Raw genomic sequence first — 25,237 nt, forward strand, 5'->3', positions numbered from 1 at the left:
CACTCCACTGCCTCCACAGCTTTACAAGAGTCTGAGTCTGTCTATTCAAATGAGGACTTTAGCTAGGAAGGGGAAGAAGTCTTTCCCCAGCTGCTCACCTTAAAGCTTTTTGTGAAGGTGACCAGCCTTTGAAGACCCAACTCAGCTTTTTCAGTACTGTGATATGTTAGTACTTTTTAGTACCGAGATAAAAATATGTGAGGATCCTCAACCCATGAGAAACAAAAGAACTCAACCAGACGAGATGGAGAGCAGTGCTAGCACAGCCAGGTCAGGGATGCCTTTCATGGGAATGAGACTGTGCAGGTAGGGAGCATTGTTTCTGTTTCCAGGAGCAATTACAAAGGCAGCACTAAAGACCATTCACCTGCTGCTGAACGTGGCCACAGGTGCAAGGATGCAGCCTTTTATCCAGAAATGTCATGGTCAAGTCTCTCTGTTTCTTGCATGTGAAGCAGTGGCCCAGACTCTTCTTCTGTGGTTACTACCTAGTCAGCCTTACAAAACACTGACTCCAGCACAAATGGTAAATATATAATTTTGGTTTGGTTTTTTATGCATATTATGTACTACAGAAATGCAACATTCAGGCTCAGTTGGGTAACAAAGAGGAAGCCATTCAAACTGACCATAAAAATAAATTGTAGAAAGCAGATTTTATATGACAATACACATGCAGCTTGCAAAAGAATAAAGACAGTGAACAGATATTAAAACACATTTCCATACAGAGACAGCTTATGCAGCAATTTACAAGTTTAACCTCTGGCCGGAGTATGCAAGCCCTTTAAAGCTGGCATTCAAATTACCACTAGCTTAATCGGCCATACTTAGTTTAAGTACATAGCAAAATTTAACTTAATGTTTACATTCACTAGCCATCCAATCCAGCATCAAGGCACTTTCCTTGTTGGTACATCTCTTCCTATGTCCCACACCTCCGCTCACCTAGATGCATATATTGGCACAGCAAACTGGGTGACCAGTAACTTATCCCCAAATAAAAGCAATTGGTTACTAGACAATCCCTGGCTGTATCAAAGTGTCAGGCTAGATGTGACACTGTAAACAAAACTGGTGTGTTAAAAAAAACACGGCAAGTTGACTGGATCCATTAACAAATGTGCTTTGATGATGAAAAGTGATAGGTGTTAACAGTTTCACACTGCAGAGAATGCCCATCTGCCACGCCCGTGATCCCCAGAGAAGAACAACTGACACTTCAGTCTGAGCAGGAGGATGTGGATGTGGAGCTCTCCAGCCATCAGTCAACAGTTGTGCCATAAGTATTTTTCATCTATTGTTACAGAAGTGTGCTTCTGCAGAGTAGCAATGACATTATTGCATATATCCCCTTCAGGTTGTCTTTGCAAATAAATACAAGTACTGGCTAAGGTTGCATTCTGGGAGGTACTTGCTGCCCACACTCTCTCTACACTACAGTTAAGAGGCAGGGAAGCAGACAATTGTTGAAATCTGACCCTTCATTATTATTTTCAGGTTTGTTTTATCAAATCTTGTGGCCTTAGGAATGCATCCTTGTGCATTAAGTCAGCACTGCTTTATTTTCAAGAATGGCTCAGATTGTACAAGTCCTACAAAGGAAACAGCAGCGAAAGCAAATTCACATGATTTTTATCTTTTTTTGGTTTGTTTTACTGATGCTTTCACTTTAAAGGAAGAGAAATGTAAATTCATGAAACCAATACAAGATACTTAATTTCAATCTCCTCCAGATTTTTACACTTATACCTCCACTTTACTGCAATTTTCTGGATCAAAAGCAAAGCTGAAGACTCGGGTTGGCAATTTCCTGACAGCTGTTTCATGACAGAAGACTCAACATTTTTATATAAACTTCTCCTGTATACTATTACAAGCAGCTCCTGGAATTTAAAGTGGCTATATGTATCCACCCTTACAGACAGACAAGAGGTTATGGGAATTAACTCTTACAGTCTCAGTCAAGAGAACTTTTTAACCCAGTTAAAGGAATACACTCAAATAACAGTTAATCTCAACTGCAACCACTGTCTAATGGGGAAAATAAACTAGTGTATTTAGTCCGCTTAATGCACATAAATTACAATGCAAAATGTGTATGTCCTGGAGTGGGGCACACTATTAACAATCTGACAGTCTCTGGAGTTTCACATCCTACTGAGAAGTCAATTCCATTGCAGCATACACTGATGTGGATCTTGGGTATCTGAGACCTGGCTCTAATTAAACCATTACTTAATTTAAATCAGCAGTGGTGACCCCACATACTCTGCATACTGATGTATGTTTTAACCACCTGACAAAGCTCACAATTTACAAAGCTGAAACTCCCACCCAGATTATGGGACTTCTCCAGAGCCCAAGAATGGGACTCAGCCCTAGCATGCAAATTCCCTCATCCTCCCAGGGCCAAGGTTTTCTCCAGCTTTTGCTAGCCTTCTTTACCAGACAAACACATACTTGTCATAAACTCTCCAGAACAAAGTTTAACAAAGGTTTTCTTCTGCTGTTTTGTACTGCTACATTACAGGCATAACAGGGAGCTTAATTTTCTGCAATAGCACACATGAAATCCCAAGATTTTCACAACAGCAGGAAAGGATATTCCTAGACTATCTGCATTTAAAGTGAGCCAACACACTCCAGAAAACAATACAAATCATCTCCTGGTACTAAAAATGTAATATATTCACTTCTCTTGTAAACAGAGGAGCATTAACCAGCCTGCATTTAAGAGGTTTTTCAAATATGCTAATATATTTCTACTAGCCTCCTTTACCCACCACCAAATTAACAGCCCTTACAACTATTCTTCCACCTGCACCTGAAAAAATCCATTCCAGGAAATCAAGATGGACATGAAAGTGTCTATGCTGAAATATGACTTTAATAATGCCTTTATTTTGTTACATGCACCAATAGTCATTGGTGAAGCAGGGAGGGGAGGTGGAGGAGGGAGAAAACTTTTTCTTTAATTACCATGTTAGGGCCAAGCTCAGAAAATTTCAGTGGATTGCTATAATTACACTGCAGATACTATTAAAAACCTGCATGCAATTGATACAATTAGGTTTTTACAGTCCAAAGTACAAAATCTTGTTAAACCCTGAACACTGCACAATGTATTTGGCACATAGGTTTATGTAAACCTGTTATTTATGTATTGTGGCTTCTACAAGCTGTTCACCCACTAGCAGCTCCTGCTTAGTCTTTAGTATTTTAGCCTCAGATAAATGTACTATCTCAAAAGAGAGCATGTCACTGCCAACCAGCCAGAACTTTTCTCTAGCACCCACTCAATTCTTTATTACCACTGGCCCATAAACAACAATAAAAGATGCCAGAAATGACAGGCCAGAACTCTTGTTAGCACAGATTTTAAAAATCACAATCTCCTGTTGCTGTTTAACATCAGTTAAGTTCTGAAAGGTCCACAATTAACTGCAACTGAGAAGAAAATGCCTTTCCTTTACAGAAAGGCAAGTAGCAACTTAAGGACTACCTGACACTCTCCCTCAAATAATATATGCTATCAAAACTTAGTATTTCTGAACCAAAAAAACATAGTTTAAAAAAATCATCAACATGTTTTTGAAAACATCCAGACCTTTGCAGCACTGTTTAGACTACTGTCCTAGGGTGACTTTATGATGTGTGTATCCACAGTCATCTGTTCTGTTTATGCTGGGTATTAAGTTCTTCACCTTTAAGACTGGTTCTGAGATCTAACTGGGGAGAAGAAGCACAAGTTTGTTATCAGAAACTGCACTTATTCCCTGCATCCTTCTCACAGACTGTGCTGTCTGCAGCATGGAGAGCAAAGAAAGCTCTCTTTGACTTTAGTTAATTTTTAGCTGGCTGAGGCAGAGAAGTTCTCTGGACTGTGGCTTTTCTTTTGCTTGGAGATGTTCAGCCCTGCTCTGGACTGAGGACCCAGAAAAACACCAGGAGCTCGCACCTGTGGCCTATTGGGGACCAGGAGGCGGCACAGGAGGGACTGGTAAGAGACCGAGTGAGGTGAGCTACACCCCACAACAAGGACTGTCTGAATCTGCCATCTCTTCAGAACACTGAGAAGTTTTAGTGTTTAATGTTATATATTTTTTATGCTTCTGAATGCGTTGCCTGTTAAATAAACAGTTTTTCCCCACTTTTCTCCAAGGAAACCTTTTCCCCGTACCAACAGAGGGAGGAGCTGCTTGAATTTGCTTTCTAGAGGGACCCTTTTGGAAGTTTCCTCCCAAATTCGCCCTAAACCAGGACAACTACATAGCCAGGTCTATAACACTTCAGAGATGAGAAGATGGACTGAATGCATGTGGCTGCTGGGCAGTTCTAATTAGCATGCACACTGCTCAACAGAGACTCCCTTTTACTTGTGATTTCTACAGTCACTGTGAAGTTTGCATAGAGAAGATAACTCATGCCCGAGTAAAGTAACTGCTGTTTTTTCCAAGAGGAACGTGTTCCAAAACAGGAATGTTCCTTCAACCTCTGAAAAATGAAAGATGGTCTCTCTGCTGTCTCATGACAGCAGTTTTTATTACACCTTTGCCCTCTGGGAGGGAGTTTAAAGGTGCTGAGGGTGTAGTGGGCTGAAAAAGAAGAGGACTGGTCTGAAGGAAGGTGTAATTATAGTAAGCCACAACATAACCTTTCACTTTAAAAAAAAGTGCCTAATACAGAAAAATGCTATCAGGAGAAAGAACTGTGGAATAGTGAAATGTTATTAAAGACTCTGCATTCTTTATCTGTTTCAAATATTCCAAACTTAAAGAGGTAATCCTACAAATTTACTCTTGCACTTAATTTCTTCATAACAAAAGCAAAAGACACACGGACATTTACATGTACACTCATCCTTCCATACAAACTGGCAGACAAGGGAAGATGAAATGATACTGACACAGGCCTTTCAAGGGCTTTTAGCAAGTGCTCTGCAGAACAGCAGTACCAGAGGTCACAGCACAAAAGGTTTCAGGTGGTCTTAAATACATAGTTATTTTGCTGAAGGAGAAATAAAACACTTGTTTTAGTCTCACAAAACAGCATTTAGTGTTTTGAAATACATTATTGTTAGTGTCAGATTAGAAAGCTGACTAGCCTATATTAGATTTAGATTAATTAAAAAAATCTTTAAGAGTGCCATAAAATTTCTGGTTATTACTGGAGAAGAGGTTATTGTCCTGTAATTTAATTTCTGTTTAAACACTGGCAGAGGAAGTTTCCAAGAAATGTACCTTCCTCAAAAAATATATACTGTGTGAGCAGGGGAAAAGTGAAACATTAAGAAAAAAGTAAGGAGTTTTAACAATCATGTAAGTGTGTTTTGTGGCTCAGGATTGCTAATAGAGACGTACTACCAGCAAAGTTCAAATTCAGAGTACAGATTTTGGTATTAGTTCCAAGAGCACCAATGACTTCAATGCTTTGGCTGTTTTCAGTTTCAAGGATATCCTGCAGTATTAGCAGTGAGGTTACAGCACACTAATAGCTGCAGTCTGTCAGGAGGAAGGTCATATTTCCTTTCTCCTGAGCACTCAGCAAAATGGTAAAAGCTTACAGCTTGTTACTTGAGCTGTACACAGCAAAGGTGCACCTATTGAACAAAGGCATATATGATCACAGAAGTTTTAGATAATCAAATAGTGATGGAATACAAAGTCTTTAAGTAACTGCTGATCTGTGTTGTCATCTGATTTCCAAACTTTTGGTTATGAGACTGAATTGCTGTGCGTCAAGTTGCAAGGCACATTTTTTAGGCCGAATTACTCTAATAGTTCATGTGTACACATATCTAAATGTAGGTAAAGTACCAGTTACTATAGTAGCATTCAGATTGAAGTGATCTTGGTGTTTTCCTATTGGTATAACATCATAGGTTCTATTTAATTTTTATGTGTTTTAAATAGGGATGAACATGATTTGCAGGTCTGGTAAGCTGAAAATTGAGGCACTGGGCCAAGTCAAAATTCAGTAAGTCAATTAAGTTACTGAAAAGTATATCACACAAGTATTCTTCCATGTCAGAATACTTAGCTTCAGTCTTACTTTTGCACAAAGCTGCACTGTGCAACTACAGCTGACTTTTTAAGCTTGTACACTGCCAGGCATTGAAGTGTTTCTTCTGGGAGGTCTACTGGCTGATGCAGATATTTTAAACTTGACCTTTTCAATCGTGTGAAATTCTGTTATGAAGAGATAAAAAACACCCAATATAGCACAAAGGCTTGTTCAGCTATCCAGACGTAAGGTTTTATGTAGTGCATAAATCTCCAGTAGGTCTGGACTGGAAATTTTCCACAAAAACAGTCCTTATTATATTTTTGTCAAATTACTCTGCTTAATTTCAGTTTTTCTATCTGCAGTAAGATAAAAATACCTAGCTTACTTTATCAGAAACACAGGGGAAGATGTGAACAGGCACTAATGAAGGCCTAAACAGAGCCAGTCTTTTCTCTCACTGAGGCATATAGCCCCCTTGTCTCACAGTCTGTGGGAGGTAACTTTTTGGCATTTCATCAACTGAAAGTGGATTTTCTTCCACCGTTTCAGGTCTCACAGTTTGTCCTTCAGTACATGTCTGTAAAACATTTGATACAGCAGTTTCCTGGGTATTTTTTTCCATCCCAAAGCCCAATGGCTGTGAACTCTGACCTGAGATCTGCAGTTGAACAAATCCAACAAGATCTCCCTCATTAGCATGAGTAATCTGCTTTGTTCTTTCAAAGCATGGCCTGTCTGTGTTGGATTCATCCTGACCACCATTTTGTCTGAAATAATGCTGCCTCTGTGCTGTACTGTCAGCTCCTCCAGCATGATCCTCTGATCTCTCTTCTGAATCTAGCAGGGGCTGAGTTGACTCAGACCTTGAAAAGACTTGTACAGGTGTCTGGTCTCTGTATCCATTAAGCACTACAGTTGAATACTGCACAGTGCTCGAAGTGTTCTGTGTTGTATCACCTTCATCGCTGTCAGAGACACTTTGCCTAGGAGAAGACATGCATGAGGATCCTCCAATACCACTGCTGTGCCCTTCTGAAGTACTTTTTTCTTTTTTAAGCAAGTCAAAGGGTTTTAGATCTTGTTCCGAGAAAGACTTCTTGTCGTCAGCTTCTATTTCTACAACGCTTACATCTGTAAAGCTGCCTTCTGGGTACATCTGATCTTTGGAACTGAAGTTATGCTGAAAGAAAGAGATGTATGTTGCCTAAGAGGAAGGTTATATTAAAAATCAAAAGCCTCAATAAATATATGAATTTTTATTTGTAATGCCTTTGAATTTCTTCATGTTACTTTTCTCTTTACTAAGTCTGGCAATACCTCCAAAACATGCATTAAAGAAAGAAAGATACAGCTTTGTTTCCAAGACAAGGTCTTAATTATGCAGCTATTTTAAAATCATAGGGGATGTGTGAGCAAGTCTTTTCTCATTTTAATTATTCTTAAGAGCTGTAAACATAGAAGCATTTGCTGTGCAGCATAGGGACATTCTACACTGAGAACCACACATTACTTCAAATAATGTACTCAACATCAGAATATTTCCTCAAAGAAATTAGCCACAGTTGAAGTGTTGAACAGTTTGCCTGGTAATTCCCCTCACACATGGCATAAATTTTGCTGCAATCTTCTTGTTCATGGAGGAACTTTCTATAGTCTTCTTTCTCATTCATGACTGAACTGTGCAAACAGGCCACTTCAGGGTTTTAAGAACAGGAATCATAAATTGTTTACTTAATGCTGATTTCCCATGAATGAGCAAAGAAATGAATACTTGACTGTTCCAACTAGTAAATTGAAACAAGCAGCTTGAAAGCCCATGCTAGACTGTGAATTTGTGCTAAGAGCCATGTAAATCTAATGTAATGTAAATCTAAAGATGCAAATGAAGCCTTCCAACTATATTGTGTCACAATGTCAGTGAAACTTAACATTAAGGTTTTTCCTTGAAATCCATGTCTGCTAGAAGACAGAAGACTCCCACTATTTGTTTTATCTGAGACCTTGCAGACTATGAAGATACAAGATGCAGAAAGGTGAGTATTACCTTAGCTGGAACTTGAGGAGACCACTGAGCAATGTTACTCTTGGATGGATCAGGTACAATAGGCCAGATATGTTTTTTAATTCTGTAAAGGATTAAAAACAGAATAAAGTCACAAGATGCACTCCCCAAATTCCCTGTTCATAGTAATTACAGCAGAATCCAGGACACCACTCCCTTACATAGAAAGTTTGCATTCCAAATAGGAATGCTGTCTGGGCTACTTTTCATCTTTCTAGGAGACTGTACTACTTAGGAAAACAGCACTGCACTTAACTCCTCCACACATTAAATGCAGCTATCAATGTAACATAAAACAACAAATGGTAACAGTGAGAGATTTTCAAATTTATAGCACTCTAGAATGTACAGTACTCTATTACTTAGATAGTTTATGATGCATGTCAGTATGCAAATACAATCCTGCTTATAACTATAAATACCAAAGGTAAAAATCTAAGCGAACTTCACAATTAAAAAAAAACCCTTGCTTTTTAACTCTTAAGAATGTACTGTTACTTGAAACCAGAAGCTTCTGTTCATACATGACCCCCCAACCAAACCAGCTTTGAAACTGATGCACCTATCTTGCTCTTTATGAACAGATCCAACAAACCTCCTTCTCTGAAGGAGAACTCCTGAAGAACAATTCAAGATGGGCTTTTCAACTGATGTCAAATAAGCACTAATTTTAGGAGCAGCAGGGAGGTCAAAAGGAAAAGGGCATAAAATGGTGTCTTTAATTACAAAGAAAGGATAGTTGACAGGGGATATAGGGGAGGATCCTATACCTTGCCAGGGGAAACACTGCAGCAACGACATCTTGGTTAAAGCCACAGACAAGAGCTTTGGGGTGGGGGAGCAGGAGGAGGCAGGTTGCTTCCCAACAGCCAGTAAACAGGCACAGAGTTACTGGAGATCATGATGTCTGCCTAATTTTGTCATAAAGCTTCACATTTGCTAATGCTGTAATTAAATAGCTCAAATACAATGGAGAGATTTCCAAATCTTCACAAACTAGGAATCAAAACTCCACTCACAGGATGACATAAGAAACAGACAGTTTATCCTGATCAAAACCTAATTAAGTTAATCCTAACTATGTCCAGCAAAAAAAGCATTAATTTTCTTGCAGTATTGAACCATAGAACATTTAGTATGCGTGTAATTAACAGTAAGAAATTAGTATCAGAAGAGGCCCTGGTTTCGCATGGAAAACATAGAAGTTTTTAACACCAATCAATATATGCATGTTTTAACTTCTTTTCTGCTCTAACTGAAGAATACTTAACCGGGTTGGTATAAATTACTGCCATTTCTGTTATGCTCAGAAATATGAGGAAGAGTTCATTTGTACTTACAGGTCACGTTTGTTGAAGCAAAACAGAACTCCAAGGAGCACAATCAACAAGAATGCTAGACACACAGGTACAACTATGGCTTCAATTTCTCCTTTTCCTGAAGGATGTGAAAAGAAGCAGTTATAGCCCACTTTGGCATTTAAAGAACTCAACAGCAGTACATATTTCCAAAAGGTTAGGGAGAACCTGAAACTGAAATACCTCAATGCTCAGTCTTAAAGCTTCACATTAAGAAGAACCTTTTCTTTATAGGAAAAGTGTCTCATGTTTTCATGTGAAAACATGAAAAGCTCTACCTTGACATTCGGGTGCCTTGCATAAAAAAAAAAAAAAAAAAAAAAAAAGGGCTGATCTAGAAGCTGTAGTACTGACAGAGCAAATAATTTTGCAGCTTGGACAGGTATGACAGTTAACATCTTTCTCAACTCATCTGCTGTCCAGGTATTTCAGTGCCCCAGTGGCTGTCATAACATGGTCATGGTCAAATAAGTAAAGTAAACAACATCACTACTCATCCATCAGTTTATTCTGTTTGTGAAGATCTCCTCTGCCTGCAAACACCAAAGTTTGCATTATTGTTATGTATTCCTTCCAATGTTACACATATTCTTAAGTAAACCTTGGAGAATGCTTAGGGGTGAGCAACACTATACAGAAAACAGCCTCCATTAAATTTAAGTAAATGTCTTCCACAATTAAATTCAGTCAGTAATGTTGCTCTTACCCTTACGCATCAGAAGCACCCTAAAGCTGAACATACAATAAATTTAACTATTCAAAATGAGTCTTTCAGAAAACTTTCATAGTGATATGAAAGAACGTGAAAGGGCTCTGAGAAAGACATATGCTGACTGGTAACTCCATCAGCAGATTAAGATACAAGCACACATCTCTACAGCTTCTTCAGCACACTTTATCAGGATTAAAAGAAAGACTCTAACTAGGGGTAAGATGCCCCTGGACACCAAAAGAGACAAAGGCAGTGGGTAAATCCTAATGACTCATTAAAGGTCAGGACAAAACATTATAACCTAAAATATAAAACACATAAAACACATCCAAAACAGCATGCCTAATAACATAAAAAGTGCAATTCATGAGTTTTGCAGATGATATCTTGTTCTCTAACTAGAAAAATTCTGACTAAACTACCTCCTAGTAAAACAGCACTAGACAAGCCACCTGGGTATTATGAACACTGCAAGTTGACTGTAACTGAAACTTTAAAATAAAATCACCTTCCCCTTCTAACACATCTTTCACAGAGCCCTGTACTGTTGCAACATTAATACTTACTTCTACCAATTGTGCCATTCAGCCTTACCAAATTTTTGTGTAGTAAATGTGAAATCAGGACCAGTCCTGCTTCCATTATCTGTGGATGCCATCATCCGCACAGTATAGAGTGTGTCACTGGTTAGAGAGGAAAGGGTATACTCTGTCTTGGAAGGATCCACTGTCACAACTAAAGAGAAGAAGAAATTTATGCTGGTTTTCTACAAACAAATTAAATCTCCACAAAGATAGGAACATAAGACATCAGGACTTCAGATATGAAAGATAGTTTTAATAGAACTGTGTTGCAGCTGGAAAATACAACAGTCAGAGACTACAAACTTGTACAAGAAATGCTGGGATTCATTCGTTTCTGTTTAGGTATCTGAATTTAGTCTCTTTCTGTATTTCATTTTCTGTGAAATTCTTTCCCTAGAATGTACCTACTAAACTAAACTAGTAGTATAATTGAGGCTTAAAGTCTGTCTAGTAAGCCAAATACGTATTGCTAACAAGGAACTGCTAGTACTGACTTAGGAAAAAAAAACAAGGCAAGGAACAGTAAGACATAGGCATGCACATAAGTACATGGCCTTTCCAATTTAAGCAAATCTAAATATTAAAGTTTTGATGGTGCCAGCTGCCTGTAGTATGACTGCAGAAGCATACACACTACTGAATGTAGTAGTGTGTACTAAGATATACTTCAAACAAGATGATTTACATCAGTAATATACTGATCTACAGCTCCAGAAGGATTAAAAAACTCTTCCCCGCTTCCTTTTCTTAAGGTTTTATTATAGATAAATGCAGTCAACCCCTTTCATATCTTGAATGGTCTGCCATCATCTTGATATACCATAATTTCATTCTGTGTTTAGATTGCAATATACAGGCACAATACTCACAAATCAGCTTTCAGAAACTAAACTCAGTACCCTGCTATATACAGACTGAATGTTCTGAATTCTTTACTAGGGATTTTCTGTTCTGTATGGAGGACAATTATGGTTCAGACACCTGCTTTACATTCTCAGGACAGATTGTTAGCTATAACTGATTCTGTATACTTTTTCAGGAACAAATATTAGGAAACAGACAGATGAAACACTTCAATGCCACAAAACATTTCTGTTTTCTAGTACCTGTTTCATTTCCATCAATAGTTTTGTAAAGTATGGTGTAATTTCTGATAAATCCATTTTGTTCCTCAACTGTGAGATGGTTCCATGTCAAAACAGCTTCAGCTTTTCCTACTTTCTTTGTCTGAACAGTAGGTCCTTTTGAAGGACCTGTAATGGGAGATGAAGATTAATATCTGCTTGGCAGCCTTGCATTCACAGAACATATTAACATATTAACAAGCACTGAACTGTAACAGCATAAAAACTTCAATCGAATAGTTTGACTAACTCATCTGGAAAGTATTGTTTTTAAACAACATAAAAACTGCAAAGCTGTTTTAAAAAAACATTCAGAAACAGATACAAAAAGAAAAATCAGCAAGTTGTAGGAAACCTTCAAATGAAGTTAAGTCTTGATTTTACACTTGAAATTTAAAATAAATCAGCATATAAATATCACTATTATAAATAATAAATATGCAATATATATAATATATAATTAAAATAACAAATTTATGTCTAATTATCTGGTAAAGGTTGGAAAAACAAAGAGCGAGCCACAGTGAGCTGTCTGTCCAGTTCCCAAACACCGTAGAAAAGCAGAATGGATGATAATAGATGGGAAAAGATCATTGACATCACCTGACCCTGATGCACTAAATAATTTTTCATTACATAGTCTAAATTAAAGCAAAGATTTCTTCATTTTTTGTCAAAAAGCTTCAGTGTATGTGCTTCAAGGTGATGATTTTATACTTACGATCTTGCTTAAGATAAGCCTTCACAGACTGTCCACTTCCCTGACCATCAGCATACAGAGGGTACACAGTTATCAAGTAACACTTGAAAGGCTTTATACCTAATAAAAGGAATAAAAAATAAATATATCTAATAAAAGGAATTTAAAAGGTGCTGTTTCACAGACAGTCAAATTGCTCACTATCCTTCTCATTTACTTCAGATACAGGCTTCCAAGTTTTTGTTCTTTAGCTAGGACTGCTGTTTAACTAGGACTTGTACTTAATGCAGCTGAGTATTTTCTAGAGCTCATTGATATAATTCTCCAAAATATTAACTAAAAAAATACTGCTTCAAAATATTAACTAAAGGAATGCTTCACATTCAAATGTAAAATTTAAAAAGACTTCACAGAAGTCAGTGTTTTTTAAAAATTTATTTTAAATAGAAAGACTATCTGTAGCATTAAGTCCCCAATTTATTGATTTCAGATACTGATCATAATGTCAAAAGAATAAAGATGATAAAGTTTCACTGTTTGAATTGAGTAATCAAGAATGTGATTTTGAAAGAACTCGGCCTTTTTACTATTTTAATGGTTTCCAAGAATAACACTATTAAAACCAAAATGGAGATAAAGCCCTTATTGCTACATAATATAAATTTCAAAATTCAAGATCAGATACAGTTGTATATTCCACAAAAATATACAAATACTTTCATACGCTCCCAATAAACTAATTGAAATCCTCAGCATTAAACCCCTGTTCTACCGTAAAATTCTAGTTACTGTGAAGATGTTTCTCATCTTCCAAACATTAGCATGTTTTTAGAGTGTGTCCTACAAGTTATATATAGATTTATGAGCTAAATACCTTGTAAATCAATTCCTTGAACATCTCCTGGTGCAATCTGCCATTCTATGATGCAGTCTGAGCTGCTGGACACCAGACACCACTCGATCACATATTTAAGAACGTAATTGTTAGGAGGAGTCCACCCTACCCACAGCTTGTCATGTTTAGGTAATGTTCTAAGATTCTTCACAGGAGCTGTAATGAAAGAAAAAAGTGATTAATGTTGACAGTTCTTTCATGATAGGAGCTGTTCTGGCAAATGTCGATACTTTTGGGTAATGGTAGCTATTTGACAGAACCGAAGTAAATGTAGGTGCCATTTTCTGAAATTTGGAGGTTTACACATGGATCTTTGTATCAGAGATACAAAAGCAGTATCAGGCTATTTAAAAACTGGAAGTTAGACTCAACTTCTCTATTCTCACAGACATTATGTTTCTCTCTTCTGGAAAAACACTTCATTTCAAAAGAGAAATCAAAATTAGAATGGGAATTTACAAGTATACAGTTACACTTAAGTACTAAGTACTTATACTTTACGTATAGTGTGTATATATTTAAGTAAATAGTGTATATAATGTCCAGCCCAGAGCTGGATAAACACATCCTGTGATGGAGGAGCAACTGGCTCACAGGTCAGGCACAAAGGGTTACAGTGAATGGGGTGACATCAGACTAGGGACCTGGGACCTGTTCCAGGGGTGCTCCCCAGGCCTCCATCCTCAGCCCTGTGGTACAATAATGACTCAGGACTGGAAGGGACACTAAGCATGTTCCCAGGTGATACAAATCCCTGGGAGGAACTGCTGACTCCACGAAGGCAGGGAGGCCCTGGAAAGGGCCCTGGGGTTCAGGTCCATGGCAAGTTAAACATGGGCCAGCAGTGCCCTGGCAGCCAGGAGGGCCAAGGGTGACCTGGGGGCATCAGGGACAGCACTGAAGCTGGGCAAGGGAGGGGATTGATTGTCCTGCTCTGCTCTGCACTGGGGCAGCCTCACCTCAAGTGCTCGGGCATTTTTGGGTGTCACAATATAATCAACTTATTAAACTATTAGAGAGCATCCAAAGGAAGGTAAAAGAGGTGGAGAAGGGCCTTGAGGGGAAGCCATATAAGGAGCAGTTGAGGTCACCTGGTCTGTTCAGCCTGGAGGAGACTGAGAAGAGACCTCATTGCAGGTACAACTTCCTTGGGAGGGGAGGAGGAGGGGCAGGCACTGATCTCTTCTCTGAGTGCCCAGTGACAGGATCCAAGGGAATGGCCTGAAGTTGCGTTGGGCTGGGTAAGGTTCTTCACCCAGAGGGTGGTTGGGCACTGGAGCAGGCTCCCCAGGGAAGTGGTCACAGCACCAAGTCTCACAGAGTTCAAGCAGTGTTTGAGACAGTAGGACAATGCTCTCAGGCACACAGTGTGACTCTTGGAGTGACTTGAGCAGGGCCAGCAGATGGACTTTGAGACACCTTATGCATCCCTCCCAACTCAGCTTATTCTGTAATACATGTTATATGATTATATACCATATATGTCTTACTAAGTACCTCCTCCTGGCTGCAATAGTACTTTGTTTGAATTTATACCCTTATACACTTAAATAATTCATATAATAGCTTTAGAACCAGTGGCTCTCCCTTGGTGTTTACCTGCATCTACTCATATACCTATTTTTTTCTTGCTACCTATCCTGGTAGTGTTTGGATTGTCTAAGAGAAGACTGGAAATAAGGATAAACCAGCCTGTCCTTACTATTAGTACATAAAGAATAGAACATAAAAAAGAACATGAACAGTACGGAAATAGTGGAAGCAGATGACAAAACAACCAGATAAAATACTGAAAACACAGAAGAATAAGACTGGGACAAACAAGGAATAGTGAACAGACAAATCAAATAGTGTGAATAGACAAATCCACATGTTCTCTGGCACACAAGTGGCAGTATATACAAAAGGCATTAAACTGTAGATAATTCCGTAATACTTTAATTATGTGCCCATGTAAAAAGTATTACTTTACAACACTGAAGATTTCTTATAAAAAGGGCCATGCAGATTTACTTGACAGAGACATTACCAGGAGACTCACCTTTTGAATTACTTGCTGGGATAAGTAAAACTGATGGAGGAGATGACCCAACACTGTTACGGGCAACCAGAGTCACTTCATAAGTTCCTTCCCGCAGCTGTAAGGTATGGTTGGTTCTGGTAACGTTGTATTTCTTCACTGGACTGGAAGGAGATGATTTATCTCTGATAGTCACTTCATATTGCAAGATTACTCCATTGGCTTCCATTGGCTTCAGCGCCTGTCAGAAACATATCTTTGATTAAGATGATACTGAACAAATGTGATGTACCTTATTGTCCTTATGGTACAATTAAAAAATATGAGAACAGTGCAAGTTCCATAGATCAAATACCTGTACATTTAAGAAAAATATAAATACCCTGTGCATATTTCTAAAAAGCAGTCACTTTAAAAGCCTATTTCTTGTTTAAATACTCTTTCTTTGATTATATCTAGTGATTTAATAAAAGCTATTCTGTAAGGATTGCAGAACTTGTTGATAAAACCTCCAATTTATGTGACTTTACAACACAATGACATAAAAGGGATCTCACACCTTTTGCTGTGTTAATACAACAACTATGACACAGTTCATGGACCAGAAGAAAGCAGGGTTTGGGGAGTGATCACGGGATCTATAATCACATTCCCCTTCTCAGCTGCACCAATCATCCAGTTGGACATAGCAGCCTTACTGCACACAGAAACACAGTGCTGTTTTTTATAACCTTGTACTCTGCAGTATCTCAAGGCTTAATGGATTTTACAGCTGGGGTATCACTGTCCAGACAGGGTTGTCACATTTGAGCTTACAGAAGACACTACATAAAGCTATGTTTTGTTCAAGTGGCAGTTACAAATCCACAGAAGGACCACAAATGAGGAATATATTATTTGCATTTTAAGTCATAGATGAATGTCAGTTAAATGATGGCCTTTACATCTGTACATTTAATTTGTTGTAACTATTATCAGTCACTTCTCATATCAAAAAATCCTATAGTATCCCAGTCATCTCTCAAGGCTATTGGGTAGATTTTTCCACTGAAAAACTCATGTTTTTAAAAGAATGCTCATTTTTTTCAATTGGCTTTACCTTCCATAATAGATGCACAGTCCAGAAAGCTGGTGAGTGAGATGTATCAATGATCCTCCATATGGGTGGTCCTTTGGATGGTTCTGATGAAACAAACAATGCTTGAGAGCAGAATCATTTTTATTTAATTTGTTTGAATTCATCCTTTGGTTACTGTTATATGCTTGCTTTCTTTAAAAAAATAAAAGCATGTTAAAAAGCATTTCTTGCTTTCTCAATGAAAATAATGCTTGGCATATTAAGTGGAAAATTCCCTGAAGAGATGAGCAAGACACCAGCTCTGTTTTAAGTGCACAGTATCAAAAGAAGTATGAGTCACAATGGTGGGCATCTGCAAGATTAGACTAAAGGTGACAATGCTAAGTGAGGCATGATCACACCTACACAGTGCAGCCTGCATGTGCACACATGTGCACAGCCATGCACAGCTGACCCTGCAAACCTTGCTACAGTCTGCATTTAACACTGTTCCTACCCCTCAATATCAAGTTACCTGAAGAAAGGAAAATGCACAAGAGTTAACAAAGAGACAAATTTCTCCTGGCAGTAAGACTCCTTGATTCTAAAAGTGTAACAGAACTGCAGTACTGTTGTACAATACTACAGCATATTTTGGCATCTGTACTATGAAAATGTGGTGCTTCCATAGCAAATTCCATTTCAAAGTAAAATGAACTAACCAATACTATGCTGCACAAAGCAAGAAAAAATGGCCAATCTTTTGTGAGGGTCTTAGTCCCAAGAGAAAGCTGATCTCAAAATGAATTACATCTTTAATCTTTTAAGACTATTTTCTTCTCAGAATTCTTTCATAGCATTTAGTGTATTGTGAGGTTTTGGCTTTTTACTTCAAGCACTCCTCACTACCAAATGTACAGCATGCATCTCATATTTTATACTTTATATTGTGAGAACTATGAATTGAAGCAAAGGGAGCTCTTTTACTGATTTGAGTATCCAAATTTGATTCATATTAAAGAGAAGCAATTGTACATCTTGCCTAATAGAGATCATGAATCTAACATGACCTGCCTGACGTTCATTTGCTACTGTAGAATTTTTGTTCTGAGGCTAAAGTAAGACACAGGTACTTAATATTAGCAGTATTTTTGCAAAGCCAGTCACCACAGCACAGCAGCAATGCAATCTAAATAGAAAGGCAGTCCTGAAATCATCATTGCTCAGCTTAAGATAGGAAACACAGAAAATAAAGTCATACTATCATTAGGAATTAAAAAGCAGAGACTAGAATATTGATATATTTTACAGTATCTTCCCCATAGAAAGTAAATTTTACACAAAACTGAAGCAATGCAATAGTGGATACAAATTCCACTTGTTTTAAACAAAAACTACACTAATCCTACTTATTTCTTGTCTATGATGACAAATTAATTCAATCAGGATAAAAAAAGGAAGGATTTCCAATCTCTTTTAATAATGGAACTTGTATTGGCTTAACTTGATGTGCACTGTAATGCTGCAGTGAACACACTACTCAGAAAAGACACATCTTTGAAGATACTATGGGACATACAGGATATTACAGAAATAAGACTATAAAGCTGCAAGCAGGAAAAGCTAAAGCACATTTAAAAACCAGAAAAATATCAATCAGCTTGACACTGAAGGTAAATACATGTAACTAATTATTTATAGCAATTGGATGTAAGAATAGATTCCCTACTGAGTATCAAGTACACAACACCAGTTCTCTATGGGGTAGCATCAGCATAATCCAGAAACAAAGCCAACCCTGCAGGCTACCAAAGTGGCAAAGAAATGAAAACGAATACTTTGAAACTTAAAAGACGTGTTATTTGGATCCTTTAGTGCATAAGAGGCTACAGTTAACCACATGCACATTTTATATCATTGCTTTATTAAGTTTGTGAAGAAATTGATACATCCTGTATGACTAAGATCTTCTGTTTCTTAACTGTTGATGATTGTTCACCTAGACTTTTACTAGCCTCGTAAACATCAAGCTGTTAATAAACTAAGGCAGTTGGTCTACTAAGAAAATTTTTTCTAGGCAGTATAACTTCTGTTACAGAGAATAACCTTCAGAATAAAAAGCCAAGCATAAATCCTAGATTTCATCCAGAAGACTTTGAGAATACAGTTTTCTGTGAAGAAAGCTTTTCTCCCCTGCTGCTCTTCTAGCTGTTTTCAGGGAGTACTTCTCTACTAGCTTAAGAAGAAATTATTCTTATGCTCTTTAGAATGCATGGGTCAAGTCAGTCAGTGCTGAAAGTAACTCAGGAGAGCTTTGTTGTTTACACAAACAAGCAGCTCAAGCAAGGATACACCATTTCAGCTGGCCATTGCCAAATTGCAGAGCACTCACACACCTGAGAAGTCAGTGACCTGCTTTTATACACTACTTACGAGCTTCAGTGGTCATCCCAGTCTTTTCTTCACTCCAGTCACTCCAGTAGCCCACTCCATCTTCCTTCATGCAACGAATGGAAAAGGCATACTCTGTGTAGGGTCTGAGACCCTGAACAATGAATGAAGTTCTTGTGGAAGCTGTATCTTCAGAAGGAACCTGCAAATGTGACCAAGATTTTTAAAAGTGTTCAAAATAGTGTAGAGCTGAGTTCTGTGCTACTTTGGTGGTCATCCAAGAAGGCTCCTCACCAAACACAACACGAACAATCTTTCCTTCCCTCTGATTTCCAAAAACTTCAATTCTTAAACATTGCCTGGTAAAGGTTCAGTAAGAGTTGTGTGTCTTCACCAAGTATAAGAACATACATACACTAGAACAGTTCGACAGCTACCTCAGGGCAATCTCACTATCTTTTTTTTTGAAAATTAGCTTACATCTCTCACCTTCCTTGACACATAACTCTGCTGCTTACTGATCTGTAGTACCCTGCCTCACAATTCAGAACTTTGCTAGGTGACCTGCTTGATTATTGATTGCAAAATTATTGGTTACTATAAGTTAAAAGTCCAGGATCATTGCTTCCACTGATCCAGAACAGTACTTCTTGAATGAAATTGAAAATAGTTATAGATTAGTTTATAGTTTTGTTAATAAATTATTTTAATAGGCTCTTTGATTTATCTTCGGTGGGCAACCAAATGCCAGAAAAGTACTCTTAGTATGTATGTAGAGAAGCAGGGTGGAGTGGATAATAGACACAAGTAGATAACACACTGACCCTTCACACTGTTTCACTAGCAACTAAGAGCTTTTTACAGTGAGGACCCCTGGCAGAAATGACTACAGATGAAACACAAATGCAGGACACTTAAGAGGCTAATCCTGAGGGTAAAGAATTATCAAAATTGTCCAATTTTACCACAGCTAAGCAAGTTCAGCTCATTTAAAAACTACTATTTCGTTTGTTTTCATATATTAAAAGGACAAGACAAGTTAAAAGAGCTTGTTCTATCAGGACAATATATACACCATCTTGGAGTTGCAGACTAGACTGTACAGGCCAGTGCTTTTAAACATCATTAAAATATCAATACAGGTGACCTTAATAAATAGTTTCTGCATCTAAAGCCACATTAGTCACAAGGAGCTATGTTAGGCTACCTGCTCCAATAGAGTATTTTGGTAAAATCAAAAGCAGCCTTCCTTCCAAGAACTCACAGAACTGAGAAAACATTTGGACCTCTGCTGGAGTACTACTGCTCTGAGGGAAGGCTTAAAGTAAGGAAAAACTGAAGAGCTATTAAAATATGTCAGATTGATGCATAAAGATTGATTTATAAAGAAAAAAAACCCCACAGCTCTTGATAACAGGAACATATCATAGTACATTACAGGTAAGGCTGCCTTATTTCACTTTTCCTGTTCTTGACTGCCACACACTTGAGGCATGTATACAGGGCAAGAATCAAGGTGTGGCTTCGCCAGTGACAAATACAGGTAGATAAATCACTGGTCCTGCTACACTACTGCTGATCCAGGCCAGAATGCTACTGGACTTTTTGGCCACCTGGGCACACACTGGCTCATATTCAGCTGCCATCACCAGCACTGCCAGGTCCTCTTCCACTGGGCAGCTTTCAAGCCACTCTACCCCAGACTGTGGCTCTGCCTGGACCTTTTGTAGCCCAGCTGGAGGCTGAGTAAGTTCTAAAAAGCATTCCAGCATGATACAGTACTTATCCAATCTTTGAATGACATTTAGATCACTCATTTTGCACATGCATGGAAAAATGGGAATTCATTAATGTTCCATACATTGTGCAAAATTAAATTTAAAATAAACACTGCACTGTGACAGGGAGGACAGGAGGAAAGTCCATGAAGATATGAAAAGGTCACCATACTCAGACTGTGCCAAACAATACCTAGATGAACAGGCCAGATAAACTTCCTTGTGTGGCCATGTAAGACATAATGAAATGAAACTGAATACCCTGAAGTGCAACAGGGGGAACTCCAGTTTCACAGATGGCTGGAATACAGCAGAATCATGGCAAGGGTAGTATTACCTCCATCCAGTTTGTGTCACCAACAATTCTGTAGCGAATATTGAATTTCAGCATCATCACAGCATCCGAAATCCAATTCACCCAGCAAAGCTGCAGAACAGTAGGCAGTACTCCTGAGCTGACTGATACATTCTGTGGAGACAGTGGTTTAACTAAAAGAGAAGAAGTTAAAGTTAAGTCCACAGCTGTACTTTACCATGCCCTTAGGAACTATATTGCAGCACTACTATTAAAGTCTTTCAGGACCTGAAATGGCTGCTACTTTACACCATCTTCTGAATAAGACTACTCAACACAAACTTGCTATCTGAATTGTGCTATCTCTCACCCTCCCTACCTTTGCCCAGCACAGCTCAAGCTCTAGTCAACAACTCTTATATAGTGATTATGTTTATAGTGAGGAAACATTAATGTTCAGCAATACACACAGAAGCAGCAGTAATGTTCTATTAAAGCTTTAAGGGGCATATAGTTACCGATGTCAATGGGATCAACAACAAGAGGATCAGATTCAGCCTTCCCAAGTGCATTTGTTGCTTCCACCCAGATCTCCGTATTAACAAAGAACTGAATATCAGTAATGGTGCAAGAATTGTTTACATCTTTTGGTATACAGTCAGGAAAGATTTCTTCTGGCCTAAATAAAAAAGAAAAAACAAGATGCAAAGCAGTAAGTTTGGTTTCCTTTAGAGAATATTTTCAAGTACATCAGAGTGAGCAATCAGTTTATCTTGTATGTTTTCCCTCTGCCTTAATTTTGTAAGCAGAGGGAGGGGAAGAAAAAGAGGGAATGGCTTGTTCAACCACAAATGCATTATTGCATTGGAATTGAAACCAAAACAAAATCTTGTGACTTCCAGTCACGTATCTTCAAAAGCACAAGCTAGAGCACTGTAAATAAATTTGTATAAAAACCTGACTTGGCTTAAAAAAGAAAATAAGAACAAGAGCTGATATGATTAATCAAAAGCAATATGGCCAATAAGCAGAATGCATTAGAAAATGTAGTCAGTGCTACTTGCATACCTTTCAAGAGTACAGTGTTAGAGGAGCAATACAATTTCTGTTCACCATCTTCTGCTATACTAACACTACATAGTTCTGGGGGCATCAGGAAATTTGCAAAGCATTAACATTTTCTATCTATGCATACTTTCTACTACACCTGTTATCAAAACACTTCAGCAGAACAGAGCAGCTGGAAAGCTGTTGGCAATCATTCCTGTTTCCAGAGCAATGCAACAATTCTGTTCACTCCATTTTAAACTGAGAGGCCATCTCAAAAACTCCATTTTATGAGAGGCCATATAAAGAGTTTGGAAGGTAACTTAATTTGCTTTCACAGGAGAAATACTTTCCTGAAGCTTTCATGTTAAGATTAACTCAGAATAGTGTTTGTCCACAGTTCCTATGAAGTGCAGATAAATAACTTCACAAAACTCAGTCATTTTATGTTAGTTTCTCTACTTAGAATCATAGAATGATTTGGACTGAAACAGACCTTAAGTCACATATTTTGATCCTCCTGCAATAAGCAGAGATATCTGCTTGTGTAGAATGGGATAGAACTGTCAGCCCAGAAAAGTTAAGAGCTTGCGTACAGCCTCCTATTATTATGAGATGTATTGTACTTAAGCCACACTAATCATATATTTGAAGAATAGAAAAATATGAGATTACTGTTACTCCCAAAACAAGTTCAGCAATAAGACTTCACATCTGACTTAGAATTATTTAAATGCCAACTTTTTTAACTCTTCCCTTCCCCCTCATACCAGAAAGACAGTAAAGTTTCAGAAAACTGGACTTACATTAAGAACTCTCCCAAAGAATCAGGAATTTCAAGGACTGTTGGTTTAACAAAAATATTCTTCAGAATTATTTAGATATTCTGTAGAGCGTTACTTACCAGCTGTGTCTCAACCTGAACTGAGTATCCAGGAATGTATGCCTTCCAGGGTTCCAGGTACAATTCATAAAATATGTGAGTACCGATTCCTGATGCACAATGCAACTTAAGTTCTTGGGCTTCTCTGGAGCCACTGTACAGAAAGAGTTAGCAACAATTAGTCTATGCACACATTTCAATCCAGCAAGACTCCTTTTAAGTGTCCCACTAGAGTGATTTCTCTGAATATTAGAAGTATTTAATTAATTTTTCTCTAAAGGATGTGGCAAAAAGTGCTGGATACCATCCTGTAATCAAAGTAAAAAACCTTAAATAGCTGCTTTGACAAACAGTAGGCTGTATAAGGATTAAGTACCTGCTAGTAAGGAACAACAGACTTTTCATTCTGAGGCACAAAACCTTGTATTAACCATCTCTTGTCTAAATATATTTTAATTCACACAGAAGAAAAATCAATAGCCACTATTGAATTGACACATAGTGACTTTGCCAGTAACCTGAGCTCTGTAAGAAATTTGATAGGTCTGCTCTCCCTCAGCTGAGGTATGGAAGAAGCCTGAGCTGCAAACCCATCCACGAAAGCTTAGGGATCCTCACCCATGCACTGTAGTGTGTAAGGAACTTCTTCAGAATGCAGCAAAACTATTTTCTTTCCGTCTAAAACTCAAATTATACATATGAGTTTGTTTCTATATCCTATATTATCACTGTTTACAACAATATAATGTACTTCGAGAATTTTATTTGCTTGCAAGTAGAGTGCTAGTTTCAACAGAACAACCTTATGAACCTTATTGCTTTCTTCCTTAATGATTGTATTCTTCTTAAACCTGTTGCTAGTCTTATTAGTTTTCTTTAATTGACAGTACCAAAATACAATAGCTTTAAATAAAAAAGGATCTCAAGACTTGTAATATAAATTACAAATGCGGAATGTCATCTGTATTGTCATTACGTTTATAATCCTAGAGTAATTTTTCTGTCCTCACCTTTCCATGTATTTTACCTTTTTAAAATATTTATTTTATCTTTTCTGGTAGAATATTTACTCCTCAGAAATTGAAATGGAAAGCATGACTTTTTTGTGATAGCATTTTGTAAGTCATGCTAGAAGCATATAATTTTAAATTGTGAACTCAAGCAGGCCTTTTGCATGCAGATCATTCACAACTGCAGTACCGTTTGCCATCACTAGGAGACAACACAGTTCATCAGCCAGATCATATGATATTCAGGACACTACAAAACTTGGCCTATTAGCAGGACACCAACTAATTAAGAAGTAGCATTTATTCATGTGACTTTCTCAAGACAGTCTTGTCTAAAAGCACTTGGTCTGAACCACGCAAGTGCTATCATTCTAGAATAAATGAAGTTTATAAGTAGTTAAAAGTATTTTCTCTGGTATAGAGGTAAAGGAATTCAAATAGTATGTTCCATCCTTAAGGTAATTCAGGTTAGCTTTAGTGATACAGTTGGACTAATTGTTTCTCAGTCCATTAATGAAGAAAATATTATTTTCAAAATGTTAGTATGAAACCAGGACATGTCACCTAAAAGTATTTCCTACAACTCCTATACAGAATCAAGAAGTAAGGAAAAGTTAATTTCCTACTTCCTATTTTAGTTAAATCCACATCTTTATTCTGTATTCCACATCTTTAATCTGCAACTTTTTATTGTTCCATTTTTTCCTATTTCAACACTGAAATACTCCAGAGTATTTTCTACTTTTTAGAAAACTTTCTTCAGTGCATATTGAGCAGCTGTGGTGGCATGTAATTTGACAATATTATTACTCAACTATCCAGGAATTAAGGGAATAAAAATTAAGTGCCTAAAGATATGAACACTTTATTTTTTGCATTTTTCCATTTCTCAGAAGCAATTTTCTTAAGACCAGAATAAAACTTAAAAAAATGGTACTCACAGCCTACTGTAACCGTAATTCCATAAATGTTCTGTTCAATCTGCCCATCTGCTAAAATGTTGCATGTCAGAGGAGTAGCCAGTGAAGAAGTGTCATTGAATGTGACACTGGAAACTGTTCTGTTTATTTCACGATACTGTTCTTTAGGTACTAGTTTATTTTTAATCTTCCAGATAATCTGACTGGCATAGATATTGCCAAAGTCAAGACAACTCTCATTCAGAATGCATAATGCTGTGAAATTGGAACCAAGGGCCAGTACAGGTGACTCCGGGATGATGTGACCACATGACTGCACTAGTCCACCTGAAGCTAAAAAGGAAACAAATTTCACATTTATTAAGAACTACACAACATTCCCTAACCAGTAC

General features: G+C 37.7%; 1 protein-coding gene across 5 annotated transcripts in view; it reads right to left on the reverse strand.

The window, feature by feature from the left end:
* Nucleotides 1-513: 513 nt before the first annotated feature.
* Nucleotides 514-25,237, reverse strand: part of IL6ST (interleukin 6 cytokine family signal transducer) — a 32,337-nt gene continuing 7,613 nt past the window's right edge. For all 5 annotated transcript variants that reach the window (XM_085566426.1, XM_021534318.4, XM_085566425.1 and 2 more), the window contains exons 3-16: nucleotides 24,867-25,178; nucleotides 22,937-23,069; nucleotides 21,504-21,664; nucleotides 21,028-21,179; nucleotides 18,955-19,114; nucleotides 16,564-16,646; nucleotides 15,486-15,705; nucleotides 13,424-13,600; nucleotides 12,571-12,669; nucleotides 11,832-11,978; nucleotides 10,736-10,876; nucleotides 9,412-9,508; nucleotides 8,054-8,135; nucleotides 514-7,189 (exon numbers count right to left, since the gene is read on the reverse strand). In XM_085566426.1, coding sequence (XP_085422552.1) covers nucleotides 6,464-7,189; nucleotides 8,054-8,135; nucleotides 9,412-9,508; nucleotides 10,736-10,876; nucleotides 11,832-11,978; nucleotides 12,571-12,669; nucleotides 13,424-13,600; nucleotides 15,486-15,705; nucleotides 16,564-16,646; nucleotides 18,955-19,114; nucleotides 21,028-21,179; nucleotides 21,504-21,664; nucleotides 22,937-23,069; nucleotides 24,867-25,178 — 2,690 coding nt within the window. In that variant the 3' untranslated portion in view covers nucleotides 514-6,463. The remainder of the gene's footprint in view (nucleotides 7,190-8,053; nucleotides 8,136-9,411; nucleotides 9,509-10,735; nucleotides 10,877-11,831; nucleotides 11,979-12,570; nucleotides 12,670-13,423; nucleotides 13,601-15,485; nucleotides 15,706-16,563; nucleotides 16,647-18,954; nucleotides 19,115-21,027; nucleotides 21,180-21,503; nucleotides 21,665-22,936; nucleotides 23,070-24,866; nucleotides 25,179-25,237) is intronic.

This window comes from Lonchura striata, chromosome Z, assembly GCF_050655825.1.
Source record: "Lonchura striata isolate lonStrDom1 chromosome Z, ASM5065582v1, whole genome shotgun sequence".
Lineage (NCBI taxonomy): Eukaryota > Metazoa > Chordata > Aves > Passeriformes > Estrildidae > Lonchura > Lonchura striata.